Source organism: Oreochromis aureus, linkage group 12, assembly GCF_013358895.1.
Source record: "Oreochromis aureus strain Israel breed Guangdong linkage group 12, ZZ_aureus, whole genome shotgun sequence".
In the NCBI taxonomy this organism is placed as follows: domain Eukaryota; kingdom Metazoa; phylum Chordata; class Actinopteri; order Cichliformes; family Cichlidae; genus Oreochromis; species Oreochromis aureus.
Window position 1 is genome coordinate 38,258,886 of NC_052953.1, and position 19,348 is coordinate 38,278,233.

Below are 19,348 nucleotides of genomic sequence, written 5' to 3' on the forward strand. Positions count from 1 at the left end.
CTACAACTAAGGAAAAGCAACAAGCAGAAGCGATTTGTTTGGGCCAAGAAACACAACAAATGGACATTAGACCAGTGGGAATCTGTGCTTTGGTCTGATGAGTCCAAATTTGAGCTCTTTGGTTCCACCCGCCATGTCTTCGTGCGACGCAGAAACAGTAAATGGTCTCTACATGCATGGTTCCCATCATGAAGCATGGAGGAGGAAGACTGTTGTTAAGATGTTATGAATGCACACTGAGCCAGCATGGCTACCACAAAATCTTGCAGCAACATGCCATCCTGGTTTGCGTTTAGTTGGACCATCATTTATTTTTGAAAAGGTCAATGACCCCAAACAGGCTGTGTAAGTGCTATTTGACCAAGAAGGGAATTTGAGTCCTTCAAGACTGTTGGAAAACATTTCAGATGACAACCTCATGAAGCTCATCGAGAGAATGTCAAGAGTGAGCAAAGCAGTAATCAAAGCGAAGGGTGGATATTTTGAAGAATCTCTCTATCTCTCTGTCTCTCTCTGTTCTCTCTATTTTTATATGATAATAATAAATGAACCAGTCAAACTTGAATCAAGATAAATGGTGTACTGTTGTAAGGGATATAATTATTTTTACATCTGTGTACAGTGTGAAATTCTTAAAATGAAAAAAAAAAAAAGGTTATAATGTGAAAAAAAAAAAAACTTGATGCAGTCTAGCAATACATTTTTTATACAATAATGTAATACCAGCCAGGTTTTCTTTATTCAACTAGAGCATTAAAATGTCTATAGCACACTGGATTAGTGTATGCTGTATAACTTTGAAATTCCTTGATGTCTTGGTTCCCAACATTAAAAAAATATGAGTATTTGGTTATTGGTTATTAAAATAGGAAAATAGTAATTTACAGCCTCAGCAAAAAGCTAACTTACTAAGCTATAACCATTTCTGTACTGAAATAAACGGAGAGATTTTACAGTGCACAGGTTCACTGGTTTCTCTAGCTTCTCACTCTGAAGCCAATAACTGTATTTTTAGTTTTCATGAAAAAGTTTATATAAATATATAGGTGTAATTTTTCATTTTGACAGATAAAGCTAAAATCTTGAGTAATAACTGATTGTAATTTGGTAGTTTTCAAGCATGGGAGGTGGAGAACCCTGTATACTGGTTTTGTGGGCAACATGGGGAAATGCCTTAACTACTAATAAGTCACAGGTTAGGTGAGCTGCTGCTGCTGTTCTGAGCTTTACTTCTTTATTCAGCTGAACAAATTATACCTTTTATAAGCTGATATTTGATGAGCCACGATGGCTGTTCTTCAGCTCCTAGTCAGTATAAAGCTTTCAAATCATTAAATTGGACTTTAGCAAGCATCATAATATTAGATTGAAATCATTGACTCCTTCTAGAAACAAGTCCTGTAACTAAGCAGTCATGCTGAAATGCATCTAGGCATTCTCATAGTGAAGAGTGCTGCGGCTCATTTAAAACCATAGTGTTTTAATGCTTTGATGTGAACTGTATGTCATCAACATTTAGGAAAATATGTGGCATATTGTCCAAAGTCTTCGATTTTGTCTTAAATCTTCACACTAATCAAAATATAAGAGAAAGTCATGTATTTTCTTTAAAACCTTATCCAAAAATGATCAACAATACAGACTGTTTGTCATGGTTCTGGGTCGGTGACCCAGTGTTTTTGATTTTGTACTCTTATTTTTGATATTATGAATTATGACAGTTTGTTTTGGTTTCCCAAGTGTTCATTCTGTGCTCCCTCTGTTTTCCGTCGTCCCTGCCTGTGTATCCCCTCTAGTGTGGTCAGGTCCCTGTGTGAAGCCCGCGTCTCGGAGTCTGTGTCCTTGTGTGTGTGTGTGTGTGTGTGTGTGTTTCCTGTTTTATTTTGAAGGTCCGTGTCTTATGTGAAGGTGTCCTGCTTTGCTTCCCTGTCTCGTCAGTCCTGATTTCTCCCAGCTGTGCCCTCCTTCTGTGTCTCATTCCCCTCGTTACTTCCCAGTGTATTTAAACCCTGTGTTTCTCTGAGTCTGTGTCGCGTCGTCCCTCAAGCTGTGTGTTTCCTTGTGTGCCTCCCCGTCAAATGTAAGTTTATATTTCCCAGTTTAGTTTTGTATGCTTTCCCCCTGCCAGCAATAAAGCTGAGTTTTGAGTTCATCCTTCGAGTCTGAGTGTCTGCACCTTGGGTCCTACTCCTGCCTGCCACACAGCGTTTCATGACACTGTTGGCTGTAATGCTCCTAATGCTACCCAGTGATATGCAGTGTTAAATGGGAATGACTGATCCAGGTGCTTACTGGGACAGTTATTTTGAAACATGGTCTAAACTTAACTGCAATTTCATTAAAAACTATATGCACCAAATATCCAGTTGAAATTCATCTAAAAGAATTACTTAAACAAATAAGGTTTTAAAAGCCTTTTGCTCTGGGAGTTACTTCTCTCACATAACTCCAGAATAATCCTCCATATAAACGTGAACATAAACTGCAGTGCTGTAAATTATATTGAAATTTTCATTTTATCAAATGTTAATGTTTGCTGAAAAGTCCCATCTTTCTTACATCACAGTCACAACTTTATGGATAACACATGACAATGGGTTAAACTTGGGCTGGTTTTTACCTTTGGCTGCCATCAGTGACGGTGGGCTCCATGGTGATGTTCTCCTCAGGATTGAAAAAAGGCCGCAGAGAGCCATACCATATGTTGACGAGCGTGAGGTTATGGAAACCTGCACATGTGATAAAATACGATGGCAAAAGTTTGCCAGGTTGAACCAAGAAAAAGAATACGTTTTGTTTTTGCTTGCTTGAAGAGCAAGAGAGGGAAGATGGTTTTTGTAGCAATCTCCTACCATTCTTATGGAGATCCTGCATCTTCTGATGTGGGACTGAAATACAGTCTAGGATGGTTGGCTTCTCTGTTTCAGGTCCACAAAAACTTGATCCTCTGGATACTTCCTGCAGCTTCTGCTGCTGCACCACCAATTCTACGAACAGGTTTAAAAAGTTTTAGATACATTATTTATCATTTTAATGCTTATATTACATAACATACTAAAAAAGAGAAAAATATTTACTCATGTTATATTCATTTAGTAACACATGTTTACACTTTTTCAGTAACAGGTTTAAACCAAAGTCTCAAAACAATGACAATAATGTGAATTACAAAGAGGACTGAAAACATCTTAGCAGAAAGCTAAGATACAGAGGTGGGAAGTAATGGAGTACAAATACTTTGTTACTGCATGTCAGCAGAATTTTCAGTTATCTGTACTTTACATGAATATTAATTTTTCTGACAACTTATTACTTTTACTCCCAACATTTTTAACACACATATCTGTACTTTCTACTCATTACATTTTCAAAACAGGCCCATTACTTTAGGCTTAGCGGCATCATTTTTAAAGCGTTTATACTTAGCAGGTAAATTGGGCCAGACCGAGTGCACGTGTCCATATGTTGTAGTCGAGCTTCTAGAGGAATAAACATGAGTAATGTTTCTACTAGAGATGGCACGATACCACTTTTTTATGTCCGATACCGATACCGATATCATAAATTTGGATATCTGCCGATACCGATATGAATCCGATATTGTGTTTTTTAATCAAAACTGTTTTTTTTTTAATATCTTGCTGCATTTTGTATAAGTTCATACTCAAGTTTAAATAAACAACAACACTAAAGCTATTCTGTTATACCTGTGTGTAAAAAATACACTGCACCCAAAATATTTCATAGTTCAGCAACACTGATCAATCTAATAAACTTAAACCTACTCCATCCTTCCTATTCTGGTATTTTAAAGAGTACTTAGCAGAAATATTAACCAACCTAACTAATAGGGTTGCAAACTCCCAGCAAAAAAAAAAAAAAAATAGGGAACCACCCCCCACCCTCCACCTCATGATGCTTAATCGATGTAATCAACTTTAATTTGATGCAGGGTGAAAAAAAAATGCACAGAAACAAATTATTTTTCAAGAATAATTAAATAGATTCAACTTCTTTCTTCAACAGAATTGCAGAATTCACAGACGGTACCTTCCCAAAGGAAAAAGTACTATAGCTTACTAGGGTATATAGACTTAAGAGTTACTATATATAGTAATGGACTTCTATACATTTTACATCAGATTAAAACTTTGGGTGTAAGATTCAGATAATTATTTATTAAAAGCTACATATTTTAAATGAGAATAAGAAAGAAAAGTATGTCTTTGTGCCCCCTTTTCCCTGTTCATTCCCTATCGGCCCCCCTGGCTGCACTTTGCTAGATCCGCCCCTGCACAGTTACCAGCCGTCAGCTACGTAGAAAAGGATCCTGGTGTAGAAAGTAATATTAAATAAATTCTAACAACAGCTTATCAAGCTTAAACGTGCTGCTGTTGTTCCGCCGCTGGTTTCCTCTTTCTGGTGCAAAGTGGGCCAAAAACAAAGAAGAGAGACGGACTTGCGACAGAAAAGCCGATCAGCTGATCGTTAAGCAGTTTCACGATTGAAGTAGCAGCAGGAAGGTGAGGGAGAGAGAGGCAGTCGCTCCATATATCGGTTGTTAAGCTTAACATGGGAACGCTTTACAAACATTCAGAGATGAACTTACACACTTGCTTTACTTCTCTCTGGGATAACTTCCTCGGAGACGAAATGCTGGTTTGGTAGCGAGGCTACAAATACACACAGCGTCTCTATCACATGAGGCATACTGCTCCTACGTGCTACGGTTATGAGCCGAGTTACGCCGTGTCGCAAGTTTTGTGAGATGCTTTTTTTGATACTTAATGGATCGGATTACATTTTTTATTTTTCGCCGATATCCGATCCAGTAATTTAGGTCAGTATCGGACCGATACCGATACGTAATATCGGATCGGTCCATCTCTAGTTTCTACACAACGTAACATTTGTACAAATTTTCCCCCAGCCCAACAAACATCAGCAAACACACAAACTGTTTGTGTACAGTTAATACAATAATATAATATAACATATAGTATAATATTATAATAAAATATTACACAAGGTCATTCTCCCTGTGAATAATAATGGATGTCCTTCAGGGAGCTACGTTTTGCTTTCTTTCTTTGAGTACATTTCAGAGACTGTACCTTTTCACTTTTACTTGAGTAAAGAAGTAGAATCAGTACTGCAACTTTTACTGGAGTATGTATGTCTGTACCTTTGCCACCTCAGCTAAGATAGAACATCTTTCGTAGCAACATTAGTATATTTCTATACTGCACCAAACCAGGACTTTAATCTAATGATAGACACTTTCTTGTTGCAGAGGTGCTTTAAGCTTTATAAGTTTTAAAATTTTGTATTTTAACGTAACTCAAACATCATCAGACCTTCACAAAAGTCCTGAAAGCAGATAAAATAAACCAGACAAAGAAATGAAACAGAATAGACTGTAATTATTACATATCTGTGAGTGGGAGATCACATTTGCGGCCTTTTGCTTTTAGTATCAGTGACTTTCAGATTAAATATTATGTTATTATTAATGTTATTATTAGTGATAGGTTCAAACTAAAGATGTCACCCAGAAGCTACATAGTTGCCATTTTCTTAATAATTTTTCCACCAGAACTCTGAAGTGATATAACAAGAAATTGAACACTACCTTGTGTTTTGAGGTTTTATTGTCTTGTAGTCTTGTCTCAGACTCTCTATAATTCAATTACAATTCAATTCAATTAATTATACAACACCAAATCACAACAGCCGCCTTGAGGTGCTTTATATTGTAAGGTAGACCCAACAATAATACATACAGGGAAAAACTGGGGGGTCATGTGATTGTTGGGTTGGGGGGTCAGCTGCTTCATGGTGTGGCTAATAAAGTTCAGAGAATTTGTTAGTGACCATGTTTACATTTGGCTGTGAACAGTCAAAGTTTTTTTTAATCTTCTTTGGCTCGATGAAGTTTGGACTTTACTCTCATATTTTATTTTTTTATTTTCTCCATGTTTTATTTTTCAAGGCTAAGAGTGAGCATTGTTTACATGACTATTGTTTTTCCATCGGGTTTTTTAATTGCTACTACCAGTGCTGCATTCATGTGTTCATCCAGTCAGGATATATTTAAAAAATACTATGTTATTTTATCCCAAGCCTAAGAATTATTGATTCTTTGGAAGTGAAATTTTGGAAGGAAATACTTGTATTCAGTTTGAGAGCATCTGAGTTTTGTTACTTATGTTTCTAGTTTTGGTTCTTGTTTGCATTCATGTCTGTTCCATTTTTCATGTCCAGTCTGTCTTTGTCCCGTCTCTGTGTTCTGCCTTCAACGTCTCTTGTTGCCATCTGTCTGATCTGTGCTTTGTCCTTTGTCTTCCCAGTCTGTCATGTCTCCATCGCTGTTTAATCCCCAGTTGGTTAAATCAAATGAAGAACTGAATTTATTTCTTCTCCTCACATACAAGGTCTTGAATAATCATGCCCCATCACATCTTAAACACCTCATAGTACCTTATCGCCCCAATAGAGCACTTCCCCCTCAGGCTGCATCCTATTTGTGGTTCCTGGGGTTTTTAAAAGGAGAACAGGAAACAGCTGTCAGGACCCCTGTCTTGTAGAACCAATTCCCAATCTGGATTCAGGAGACAGACCATTTTTCTACGTTTAAGATTAGGCTTTAAATTTTCCTTTAAAAAAAAATTTTTTTGTTATGCCTGGATCAGGTGACCTTGAATACTTCCTTAGTTATGGTGCAATAAGCCTAGGCTGCTGTGGGCTTCCCATGATGCACCGAGTGTTTCTCCTTCACTCACCTCTTTTCACTACCTCTCTGTGTTTATCCACCACTTTGCATTTAATTGTTTGTTATAATTAATCCCTGGCTCTCTTTAACAGTCCGTGTTCTGTCCTGCTCTTTCTCCTCATCCCAAACCAATCGTGGCAGATGGCTGCCCCTCCATGAACCCAGTTCTTTCTTCTTGTTTTTCACCTGATTGTTGGGGTTTTCTCAGTATTTTTGTAGGGTTGTTAATATAAAGTGACCTTACAATATAAAGCGTCTTGAGGAGATTGTTGTGATCTGATGAAAGTAGATGATAGCAATGGACAGGCTGTAACAGGCTGAGAGTGTTAAAATGATGTCAATCTGTAGTGATTCTTCATATTCTTCTTTTCCATTGTCAGCCAGTGCTTGTTCATAGGGGGTCATCTGATTGTTGGAGGCTTCTCTGTATGGGACTTAATCCAGTCTTATCCTTGTCTTTGGACTTACTGTAAGACTTTGTTTTGATGGTGTTGCTTTACAGCGGGGAAATAATGATTTGATTCCATGATGAATATGTAACTTTGCACTTTTTGGTACTGTTATTTTATTGGAGAAAGACAGAATATAAATTAAATATCTATATGGATACAGACACATCAGCCAAGTGATACACCCAACATATATACACGTCATAATATTCTGGGCAATGGAAATGCAACTGAAACTTCTCAGTGTTAGATCATCCCACCTAGACACCAAGTATTTTGACTTGACCGGGCAGACTGGGCTCTAAATAAATTCAACTGTTTTGTGATTTCAGGTGGAACAACCCTGCTATGTTTCCTCATATATTGTGTCATATTAAGTTAGTGTCACATAGTGAAGAAAGGTGAAAATTATTATACAAAGTGACCACCAGCAGATGAGAAGGCATATACTTAAGATTAAAATAAACACAGGTACACAGGTGTGCATTGCTTGTTTGCGGAGAATTTGTTAAAGCAGTAGCCAATCAGCTTTAATTGTCATATTTGCACTGAGTACATCAAAATCCACAGGAAAATGGCACATTTTACCATTTGAGCAGTGCAATAAGGAAGTGTCTAACAGATCAGTTTAAACATCGTTTGGATACAGTTTAATCCATAAGCGTCTGAATAATAACATCACCACAGTGGATTTCATTAAAAACCATCCTTATAGTTCAAATGATACTTGTCAACTGAACTGGCTGTAGTTCCTAAACAGCTAATTCAATAGTTTTGTTGAACAGTGTCTTATGATCCATGTTCATGAATACATGCTGGAAAAAAGGTCTACAATCTTAAAATTAAAGCTAAGATACATTCTGCAGTTAATCATAGTATATCATTTTGTTAAACGTGTATTTGATTATCAGTATAAAACTCTTTTTTATGTTCTGTTATTGTATTTTTGTCACCACTGCTGAATAGATCTCATCTTCCTGAAGGTCATTTGTTACATAATTGCATTTTTTTCAGAAGCTTTCTAAAACTGCTTGATGATGAAGCCAGAGCCTGGCTCAAATCTGTTATACCTTTGTGTCCAAATTCCTCTGCTCTATTTTCACTTTTAAGCCATTCTAATGTGTGTGTGTGTGTGTGTGTGTGTGTGTGTGTGTGTGTGTGTGTGTGTGTGTGTGTGTCAGAGAGAGAGATAGACTCACTGATGTTGGGGCTGCGGATGGTTAGGTGATTGGTTTCTGCCATTAAGCGAGGGCTCAGGCTGGTCACCATTTGGTCAATGCTTTTGACCACATCCATGGGGCCGTTCACCACCTCAAACACAGACCACGAGCAGGTTAGCAGCAGTGACACGTGCCCACTATGGCCTGCTCACGGCAGTCATCAAACCGAAGAAGGCAGATCTCAAAATGGCCATTCATTCAGTACTTTTATCCCCGTTAACTCTTTCCCACACTGTTGTAGCTGAACAGGGCACATACACACCTCAGTGGATAGGCCTATAATGCAGCGTACAATCAGAGATTTCCTGTTGTCTGTATTGAAAACCTGCATTCTGATTTCAATTTGCCCATTGAAGAACTGAGCCTTGGAGACAGAGCTGGGAGCAGAGCAAGGGAGGGAGGTTTATGGATGAGCACATGCACAGTTTTTTTAAATCGCTCATCATTGAGTCTGCGTTGAGTTGGCCTTGGAGCACTGAGAGTCCTGAGGGGGAAGGGAGGCAAAGTGCTGAGAGAAACACTTGTCATAAGGCAACCTTTATACAGATCCATACACATCAATAGTGCAGAAGCAGAGGAGGAAAAAATAACAGAGCCTGGTGACAGAGATGAGGGAAAACACAGTGGAGCGAGTGTGAACAGGGTTACACGGATTTTTTTACTCAATAATTAGAGAAAATTTGGGAAACTCTGGATGACTAAGCAATGACTTGGAGGCAGACTTTAAATTCATCAGCTCTGTTCTTCATCACTGAAGCTGATGTTGAGCTCTTATAACACAGACCATAGAAGCATACTGTCCTCTGGTGGATTTGAAGGAAAATAACACCTACCTTCCTTCCTACCTACCAAAACCACTCACTGGAGCGTAAGTGGGACAACAGCCTTTTCTGTTGATCCTCAAACTTCCCATCTTTTGATACTGAGCAGTGATTAGACCAGTGCTCTCGTCACCTAACTGAATTTTTGACACGTTTCTGTGAGGTATAATCTTAAGGTCTATTAGGTCATTTAATATGTATGTAGGGTTATGTATAAAGGTTGGGTAAAATTCACGTTCATCACTTTGCCTGTTTGGAACCTCCAAACAGAATTCTAAAGCCAATCTAACATGTGGCATCTTTTATTTAGCATCTGACAAAGAAAAGAAACATCACCAATCCTGGATCAATCAAGAGTCAGCTATCTCATTCTGGAAAGTGCTACAGGCAGGGAACCACTTGTAGAATTAATTGGTTCTCAAAGTTTAAAAAGTTATTTTAGCGTAAAGCAGCATCGCAAATTAGGGAATGTAGTCACAGGTGTTTACCTAGCAGTGAGGTTTTATTACCTGGGTCCTGAAAGTGTGGGCCATGGACCATCAATATAAATATAATATGATGACCATAAATAATAGAAAGTGTACCAAAAGATTTTTCACAGTTATGGGATTCAGCAAACCATAGTGACATCTAGAACAATTTCTACACGTCTTTAGTACATTTCAGTTTTCAGGTACAAGCACTCTCTTTTCTTGCCATTATCCCCAACTGGTTTCGGCAGATAGCTGGCCCTCGCTGAACCTGGGATTGGGTCATGTGACATGGACTGGGTTGTTTCTACTCTGAGCACTCAAAGATTTTATGAAAGCTGCCTCATTCACATAAGCACTTGTTTTTCACACAAGTCCTTTCTATACTCTGATGAATGCATCAGGTTAGTACTCTGACCGAGGATAATTGGCACGTAGAATGGAGCAGATGGGGATCAAACCAACAACCCTCAGATCAGTATGTGACCTACTAGGTTGTCTGGTGGATGTTTTTTTTCTTCTTGTTTTCTCTGTTTGTATGGTAGGATCCATAGCTTACAATATTAAATAAAGTACTGTAAGAGAACAATGGTTACTATATAAATAAAGTTAAATTAAATTGAAATTTTTGTCACATAATTACCGTAGTTCTCGGGTCATGAGCCGCTACTTTTTCCCACACTGTGAGCACTGCGTCTTATACTGACGTGCGGCTAATGCATATTTTTTTTCATGCGGCCAAAAACATTTTGCCTGGTAACTGTCACGGTCCTGGGTCGGTTCGACCCAGCATTTTGAGTTTCTTATGTTTTAGTTTATTTTCTGCATTATGGATTGTTCCTTATCCTCTGGTGCTTTGATTGTGATTATAAATATGTCTTATTCTTGGTGAGGGATTAATTCTTATGTGTATGGTTTTTCTCGGGATTATTAGTTATGTGCTGTTTCTTTGTGATACTGTTTTGATTATAATTATGTTCTGATTCTGTAGCTATCTGATGATGATGATGATGATGATGATGGTTGTTATTATTTCTGGTTTAGGTTTTGTTATCTTGCCCTCATGTTTAGTTTTGCTTGTGTTTAGTCTTCTCTGCCCGTATGTCCCTCTGTCTGTCCATGGTGTCTTGTCTGGTCCTGTGTCTGTTAGTTTCCTGTTTTATTCTGAAGGTCCTTGTCTTACGCGAGTATGTTCAGTTTACGTTTCCCCTGCCTCGTCAGTTGTGATTTTCCCCAGGTGTGTTTCCCTCCTGTCTCTCATCCCTTGATTACTGCCTCAGTGTATTTAAGCCCTGTGTTTTCCTGTGCTCACTGTCGCGTCGTTAATGTCTGTTCACCCTCACGTTATCTGTGTGTTCCGGCTGCCTGTCTGCTTGCTTAGTTTATTTCTGTATCCTCAGTTTAGTTTAGTTTCGGCTTCTCCAGCAATAAAGCTGTGTATTCTGAGTTCACGTCTGCCTCCGAGTTTCGCATTTGGACCCTCCCCTCCATCCGCCTGCACACAGACCCTTGACAGTAACAGTAGACCAATAAAATTGATAAGTAGTATATATACGGTATATATTTTTACCGGTTGTCAAGAGACGTTGTAATGTTGTTTGTGCACTGTTCCGTAAAAAAACCATAAGCAACGTAATTTGTGTGTTACCGATACGTACGTATACTTAAAGGTAGCCATGTTACAGGCGCTGTTCGAGGAAAAAAAGCATTTGCAGTATGTATTTTTGTATGTTACCATAACGTTTATCTCACCTTACGGATTAAATTAAACGTTAAAAATCCTCACGTGTAATATTTCTGTGTAAATATCTCATATTACAAGTGAAACGCATATGGCTTAAAATCCGGTGCAAGTACAGAATTGATTTTCTCTCTACAATTCGAGCATGCGGCTTTTAATCAGCTGCACTCTGTAGTCCGGGATTTACGGTACATAATATATGTATAATGTATAAGTACAGTAAAATCCCAAGGTACCATGAAAAGAAGACACGCATAAAGAAAAATTCCATGTTTTTGTTTTTTGGAACAATAGCTAGTTAACATAATTAGTTAGTAGCTCAACCATAGTCCAGAGCTTAGTTGGACTTAAGTTGCAGTGCCATTTAGCAGCGTTATGGCTTGAGTGTAAACTTTCCTCCTCATTCTTTCTGTCCTGGCAGCCAGCACATGGCAGTTTGTTATTAAGGTGGCTGGTCCCCCTGCTGTCCTCTTGGCCGCAGATGTGCAACGTTTGCTGTCTGTCCTGCAGATTCAGGAGGTTGAACTACCTTCCTGAGGACCAAATGGTTCCGTCAGATGTGTTTCTACTTCCAGGAGGTGATGCTCCAACTCAGGATGCAAGGGTAGACGTGAGCACCCTGGGTGGGAATTTGAAGCCCTTTAATCATCTGAGGTACTCATCAGGACTATATCCCTGAAACTAATTTTATATTAATTGCATAAACTTTAAAATTCAATAAATTTTCAATAACAAAAGGTTTGCAAATCTATATTTAACTGTTAATATTTAGGGATGCAACTTCTGTGGATGATACAAGCATTATGTCTGTGTGCTTTTGGTGTTTTCTAAAGGTTAGTACTTCATACCTCAAATACTTATAAAGAAAGGAAATAACAGAATTCGATAAATGGAATCTGTCCAAAACAAAAATGTTTAAAGAGCCCATTGGTGTGCTGTGTGTGCATCATAGAAGAGTACAGTGAATTCATTTTTGTTTCTAAATGTATTTTGAATTTATCAGGATCAGCTCTTGAATATAGAGAACCACACACACTCTTAAATCCACTCCCACGGTGAATATACAGATCACCAGTGAACCCACTTGTTAGTTACTTTAACTCAAGTTACTTTAAACACATGTAGCAAAGTTTTAATTCCAAATATAGAGTGTACTAAACATCAAAACAAACAGAAAATCAACGATGAGTTAAGCAGACTTTTCCTGCCTTGATGACGGTCCATTTTAGCCACGTCGAGAGAGAGAGAGCAGGAGTTTGTGCAGTTGCTACAGCAGAAGCATGTACAGTAGTTCTTCAGCATATAAAAAGAATAATGACCCTTAGAAGCTGCCATTATTCCATTTATTTGAAAATCTATTCCTACTACTTGAGCTGAGGATCCTTAAAGGAAGAGTGGGTCAAGGCTGACAACTACATTCTTCTATCTGACTGTACAATAGTAATCAGGTCAGATGTAGAGTCATACATGGCGCACATTTGGAAACAAAATATGCATTTAATTCCCTGAGAGATGGAACATGATCCCTAATGTTTAGAATAACTGTCGTAGGCAATGGTTTGGGCCAGACACATCCCATTTTTCCCTGGCTGTATCTTAATTGCCCCTTGTCTTTCTGATTCTGATTCTGGCAAACTAGAAAAAGTAGTGCTTTCCAACAATCCTGCAAGTAATCATTTGGGCAGCTTCTATTTTTAAGTTTATTCTAATAACAAAAAGAGAGAAAGATTTTTTGGTTTTAGAGGTTTCGGAGCTGACTGTTCAAACAGAAGATGCTGAAGAGAATGATGACTGTGTTTATTTGTGAATCAGGGTAAATGAAGCTTTGAGTACTCAAGTAGAGTAAAAAAGTACTATGTAAGAATCAGTCCATTTATCCATCAGTTTCCTTCTGTTCACCTAATCCTGGAGTGTGGGCTTGCTGCTGCCTATCCCAGCTATCACAGGCTGAGAGGCCGGGTACACCCTGACCAGGACTGCCACAGGGCAGGAAAACAAGGAACTCTAAGCACTTCTGGTACAGTCTGAATGACAAGTTGAGGTTGTGTAAAAAAATCTGATATTGTGACACTGCAGGTAAAACCACACAGTCAGTATCAGAGTCACTCAGTATGAACTACCTCTTTGATGGCTTGCCACTTTAAGGTGTCTTCTTCACTGATGATGCTGTCAGCCAAGCTGATGAAGTGCTGGCTGAGCTCCTGTATGCTGTCCTGGCTGTAGTTAGTGTCGTGGGTAAATGGCTGTGAGGGGACGTCTGCAGTTAGAGACAGAAGCTGTATGAGGGACATCATGTCTGCTGGCTGCAGTCCCTCGTCCCGGGTGTCCTCCAGGGCTTGGACAGAGACGTCAAGCAGGGCAGATGCCTGGGCCAGGCTGCTCAGCCCTGATGGCTCCGGGCCCAGCATCAGCTAGAAGAGGAGACAGCGACACTGAGTTTTTAGTGTGATTAATATTTACTAATAACATTCTATGACATTAGGTAATTTGAGTTCATGCATTTTTATTGGTGTTTTCCTGTTTTCCTGCCACCAAATTACAAACTTCACCTGAGTGGTAAAAGCCTAATAAAGAATAAGAAATAAAATTTAAAAAGTCTGGATACAATTATTGTCACAATTATCATAAATAGCACAATAACAATATAATCACAATGTGTTTAGGAGGTGAAAAATAATAGTTATGTTATTTGTCAGCTTCATCTCTGATTTAGTTTTAATTTTAAAAAATGCAGAATCATGTAGTTGGCAGGATTCACTAACTGCACAAAAGCATACAAAAAGAAAAAAAAATCTGATTTCCTAATGATAGCATGATCTGTATATCACTGACACACTATCAATATTTCATTTTTATATGTTGCAGTTACCCCTCCGTGAATCGCTCCCTTATCATGGTGGAGGGGTTTGTGGTAGGGTCCCTACCAGGGGGGACCAGACAAAGAGCGATTCAAACCCACTATGAGCAGAGATCAAGGGAACTGTTCACCCTGCCTGGGGTAGGGTTACCGGGGCCCTGCCCTAGAGGCAGGCACGAGTAGGGTGTGTCTGGTAGCCGGGCATTAGTCTGGGTACAGCCTGAAAATGGGACATGAGCCCACCCTCCTGTAGACCCACCACCCTCAGGAGGCGCATTAGGGGTTGGGTGCAATGTGTTCTGGGCCAGGGGTGGCTAGGGGCAGAGACCCTGGCAGACCGATCCTTGTCTATCAAAACTAGCAATTGTTACATGCAATGTCACCTCTCTGGTGCGGAAGGAGCCTGAGTTAGTGCGGTTGAAAGGTACCAGCTAGATAAAGTCCACCTCAACCCACGGCGTGGGCTCTGGAACCAGTCTCCTGATATTTTTCAATGCAAAGTATGTTACTAGATTTAAATAAAGATATAAAAAAACAAATAAAGTGCAGTTATAAAACATATAAAACATGTAGTATGACATGTAGAAGTGTACCTGGCTCTGGTTGGAGAGCTTCATCAGCTGGCTCATAAAAGCAGTGGGCTGAGAGCTCTGAGAGTCACTCATCTGCTTCATTTTCAGGTAACGCTCTGTGCCAAAAACAATATGACATGAATGTAGGTGATATATAGTAAGGGCAGCATGCACTGCTGCTCACAGATCATCACTCAGTCCTGAGCCTGCTGCCTCCTAGAGTATAACACTAAACTCAAATCCGAAGTGACCTCCCTTACTTAAAGCTCAGATAGTGTAATTTAGTTACAGGAGGCAAAGAATTTAGACTTTATTACTCAGTATTAATACTCAGTCGAGGACTGTGACTCCTTGAAACCATTTTTACCATAGATCAATTCTTTTGATCAACATTTAGAAGAAACTTGGGGGGGGGGAAAGATCTGTGACTTCCTGTTTCCTACTGACAGAAGAAGTAAAATGAAGCTATGGAGAACAACAGGAGCATCTCCAGGGGGTGGCAGGAGGTGGGAGGGGCAATGGGAAATCAGAAGATTTCATTAGAAGTGACTACAGTGTAGGAAGTCAGTGTAGAAAACATAGAGGATCATTTTCATGGTCATCTTGGTAGGCATTGGTTTTCTTTTGTTTTTTGAAGGAGTACAGCACCAACTCCACTCACAAAGCAAATCCATCTTTACAGCTCATGTGTCAAAATATTTCCAATACAGCTGAAAATTGCATGCAAACAGGAAAGATGTGACCCTGACCTGACTTCAACGCTCAAATTTAAATGGCTTAAACTGGTAGAAGGTAAGAGGTTAAATAAGTCACATCATGTACCAGACCACTGCAGCGTACAGCCTGTGAGGCTCACCTCTGCTGCTCCTGCAGATGAAAGGCAGGAGATGGAAGCAGTCCATCAGACCCAACTGTGGAAGCTGAGCTGACCAGCCCTGCAATGTTCTGCAGCCCCGTAGCTCCACCTGCTGGTGTACTGCTGCAAACATGTACCAATGGTCACACAAGACAAGAGTTAGAATGAAAAAAATATCTGAAGCCTTATTAGGTGAGAATTAATGGACAGGGTATGACATTTCATTAAAGCAGAAAACTGAATAATGGTTTTAAATTATATCAAACTGCATCTCGTTAATGTGCAAACACAAATGAAACCTATCTTAGTGCTGATATTAAAAAAACTGCTCAGATCTAGTAAGAGGAAATATGGGGGAGTAGTCAGCACTGCTAGGAGCTGTTCTTTCCCAAGCCGCCCCCCCACACACTGACTGAGCTCTGGGAATCCCCTCCAGTCATCCAGCCCTCCCTGCACACTTTCTTTCTGCTAGTTCTAGAAGCATCTAAGACTTTTTCTGTATAAATGTAATTCTATGATTTTATACTAAAGTAAAAATAAATTATAGAATGTGACAGAAAGGCTTTTCTGTGATGCTTTGTGCAAGAACACATGAAATTGTCATAAAGATTTTCTTTTTTGTGTAGACAGTACAGTTAGAATCAGTTCCTCCATAGTTAGAATAACAGGATGTAATTATTTTTCATAGTTTAATTTTACTTATGACTATACATCATAAAATTTTAACTGTTTACTGTTATTTTACCCAAGTATTTTTTTGTCGCATTCTTAAAAAAGTAACTATTTCAGTCCCTTGACTGTTTTATCCACTGACTACCTTTTACATTTCTCTTCTCATGTATTCATAGGTTACTGTTAGCTAATTCAACTGTTTATTTGTTCTTGTAAGCTAGGCTATCAGCCTGGTTCATCTGGTGGCCAAACCAGGTTGACTTTTGTTGTGAATTGGCACTAAGTAGATAAAGCTGAATCAAGTGGATTAAGTTATATTTCTGTGTTACATGTGGCCAGCTCTAACCTTTACATATGGATTTTGAAGCATTACTTTTTAGTCATTTATTTTAGCTTTTTCAGTTCTTTAATAAATTGCATAGATTACGTTTAGCTGTCCTGTTAACCTTAAATTTACTTACTCATCACAGCTGTTTAGCTATTACAGTTATTTAACATTTTTAACTATTTATTCATTATTTATTCATCTTTCAGTTGCTTGCATGTTATTCTGTTTTAGCTGTGACATTTTAAAATCGTTTATCTGTTACTTTTAACTAAAACCTACAATAATTTTAAATATTTATCAGTTTTAGATCAAATCTTTATAGTTTACTGGATAGTTTGCGCTACCTGGGATGTCTTTTTCTTGACTATTTTATATTTCATTTTTTTAAATTTTTTTTTAGTTGTCATTCATTTTTAAATTTGAACACTGTCTAATTATTACACTTCTCTGCTAGCTTTCCATGGCAGTTTGACTTTAACCCTCTGACAATGTGCATATTTTTAAAAAAGCTACTCTGCTTTACTTTGTATTTCTCCTTCGTAAAGTAGGGCAAAAATCATCAAAGCAAGACTGACAAGGCCAACAAAGTATACCAACAAACAACAGCTCTTATTTGCAGAGAATAAATTTAAGTTATAGATTTTAAAAGGTTTCATCTTACCCGGGCAAAACAAAAGGGCCTGCACCTCTTTGACCACAGGGTGGCTACTAAGGAGCTCAAGGTTCCAACTGAAAAGTAGGTCCTGGGTGACTGGTGAACATTCATTTAGGAGACGGACATGGCGTGATTCTAAAGACATGTTCCAGACATTTAGGTCAGTTATATTTCCAAAGAAAGGCTCTGTAAAATTCCCGCCAAAAGAGTCTTGGTCCTGACCCAGGATCAGAATCCCATCACCGTAGATATCCCTAGAAGTGTCTGTGCCTGAGCCTGTGTCTTTCCTGTCTCCGTCCACATAGATAGCCCAGTGGCCACCACTCCGCTGCCATGTGACACAGATTTGATGCCACGCACCATCATTTGGGAAGGATGCCTTGTATGGTAGGTGCTTCCCATGAATGATGAGCGCCAGCAAAATGCGACCCTGCATGTCTGCTTGGCCTCGCAGCTGGAACTCATTGGTAAAGACAGGTGCAGCGTAGGAAAATATGGTCGACACCTCGCTCCACCATGGGTCCCACTGAACTCGAACACAAACACTGACAGATGAGAGGGCTGGGAAGGACTTGTTGACGTGTGCAAAGCCCTCACGCGACTCCTTTGGAAACTTTAGAGCTGAGAACTGCAAATCTGAAAGACGAGAACAAAAAGGTGTTTTACTTAAAAACAAAACAAAACAAAAAACTGCAGCTTAAAACTGCGTTTTCACTCACACTGCTGGGAGAGTGCCACAGGCTTGGAGGCTACTCTGCTGGAATCCCTGACCCAGACGGATGAGTGAAGTCCAGCCTGCTGAAGCAGCTCCAAGACTTCCTTCTGGTCTGAGGTGATGAGAGAGCTAAACCGCCCTCTGCAGAAGCTGTCGGCCCTAGAGAAGGACAGCGAGTCATTGACCAGCTGGAAAGCCCAGTGTGGTGTTAGATACACCAGTGTTTCTCCTAGAAAGTCAGACATATATATGAAGTTTCATTAAACATGGATAATATAGAGATTTTATTTAGCCTTGAGTGGAGAAGCCAGAATTCTCACCATTTGAGCCCTCTACTCTTTCTGGCACAGCATGTGTTGGCTCACTTTCACATCCCACCTACAGGAGAAAGAAAACCAGTTTACCAAAATACCAAATTAAAAAAAATGACCTATAATCATCAGTAATTTGGAATTCCACGTTTTAAATGTTTGTTTGGGTTTTTTTTTTTTTTTTTTTTACATAAAAAAGGTAACAACAATGAAAAAAAGCACACATCAAATAATTTGTATCCATTTAAATCATTATGGAAAAATGAGAAGGTTATTACCTCAAACAGGAAGAGTATGAGTCCAGTAAGCAGGGTTCCCATCATCTCTAAGCCACCATTCAGGTCACCAGTGCAATTATGAATTATATTTCTGCTAAATCTAGATAAACGCCACTGATTATGAGCATTTACGCCATAAACATTTCAGATGTTGCTGTGAGTAGTGCATGACAATGCTGGTGGCAAGCATGTGTCACTCTTCAACAGCTGGTTCTCAAATATTCAATTTTTCCCCCAGTTTATGGGTGTCCTCTGCCAGATGTTAAATCCCTTCTTTCCTCCAACCAGTACAAAAAGTAGTGTGAGGTAATATGGGAACAAGATCCACCTACACTGGATAATGGAACCCAAATCCAGACTAGTACTGCTAATACCTCAACAACAGCATTCGATATATGCTGCAGTCTGGTCTCCTGACTGGGAGAGAGCTGGCGATCCCAGTGCGTCTGTCCAACAATCCCAGTCTCTCCTGTCTCCTCTTTGCTACAGACTCAAACTCCTCCCTCTCCTTTCTGCCTACCACCCTGAAACCATTGGGCTTTGTCATGCAAATAGAGCCATTTTTTAAAAGAAGCCTATTTACGTAAGCAGTGTCAAGCATTTGCCAGAGAGAGTTCATCAGCAGCAGCAG

General features: G+C 39.2%; 1 protein-coding gene across 1 annotated transcript; it reads right to left on the reverse strand.

Annotated features, from left to right (window-relative positions):
* Positions 1 to 2,616: 2,616 nt before the first annotated feature.
* LOC120443188 (adhesion G-protein coupled receptor D2-like) lies at positions 2,617 to 18,987 on the reverse strand. Its single transcript, XM_039621304.1, has 10 exons — positions 18,718 to 18,987; positions 18,449 to 18,506; positions 18,133 to 18,357; positions 17,420 to 18,049; positions 15,759 to 15,881; positions 14,924 to 15,018; positions 13,594 to 13,884; positions 8,421 to 8,532; positions 2,853 to 2,987; positions 2,617 to 2,729 (listed from the first exon to the last, which is right to left on the reverse strand). Exons 1-10 carry the CDS (start codon positions 18,760 to 18,762, stop codon positions 2,617 to 2,619), a joined length of 1,827 nt encoding a protein of 608 aa, XP_039477238.1. The 5' UTR covers positions 18,763 to 18,987.
* Between the last annotated feature and the right edge of the window lie 361 nt (positions 18,988 to 19,348).

Coding starts and splice junctions, on each gene's coding strand:
- LOC120443188 (XM_039621304.1), bottom strand. CDS start 18,762: ATGATGGGAACCCTGCTTACTGGACTCATACTCTTCCTGTTTGAG. Junction 15,019..15,758: donor CATCTGCAGGAGCAGCAGAG/GTGAGCCTCACA, acceptor TTTTTGGCACAG/AGCGTTACCTGAAAATGAAG. Junction 2,988..8,420: donor CATCCGCAGCCCCAACATCA/GTGAGTCTATCT, acceptor ACCTGTTCGTAG/AATTGGTGGTGCAGCAGCAG.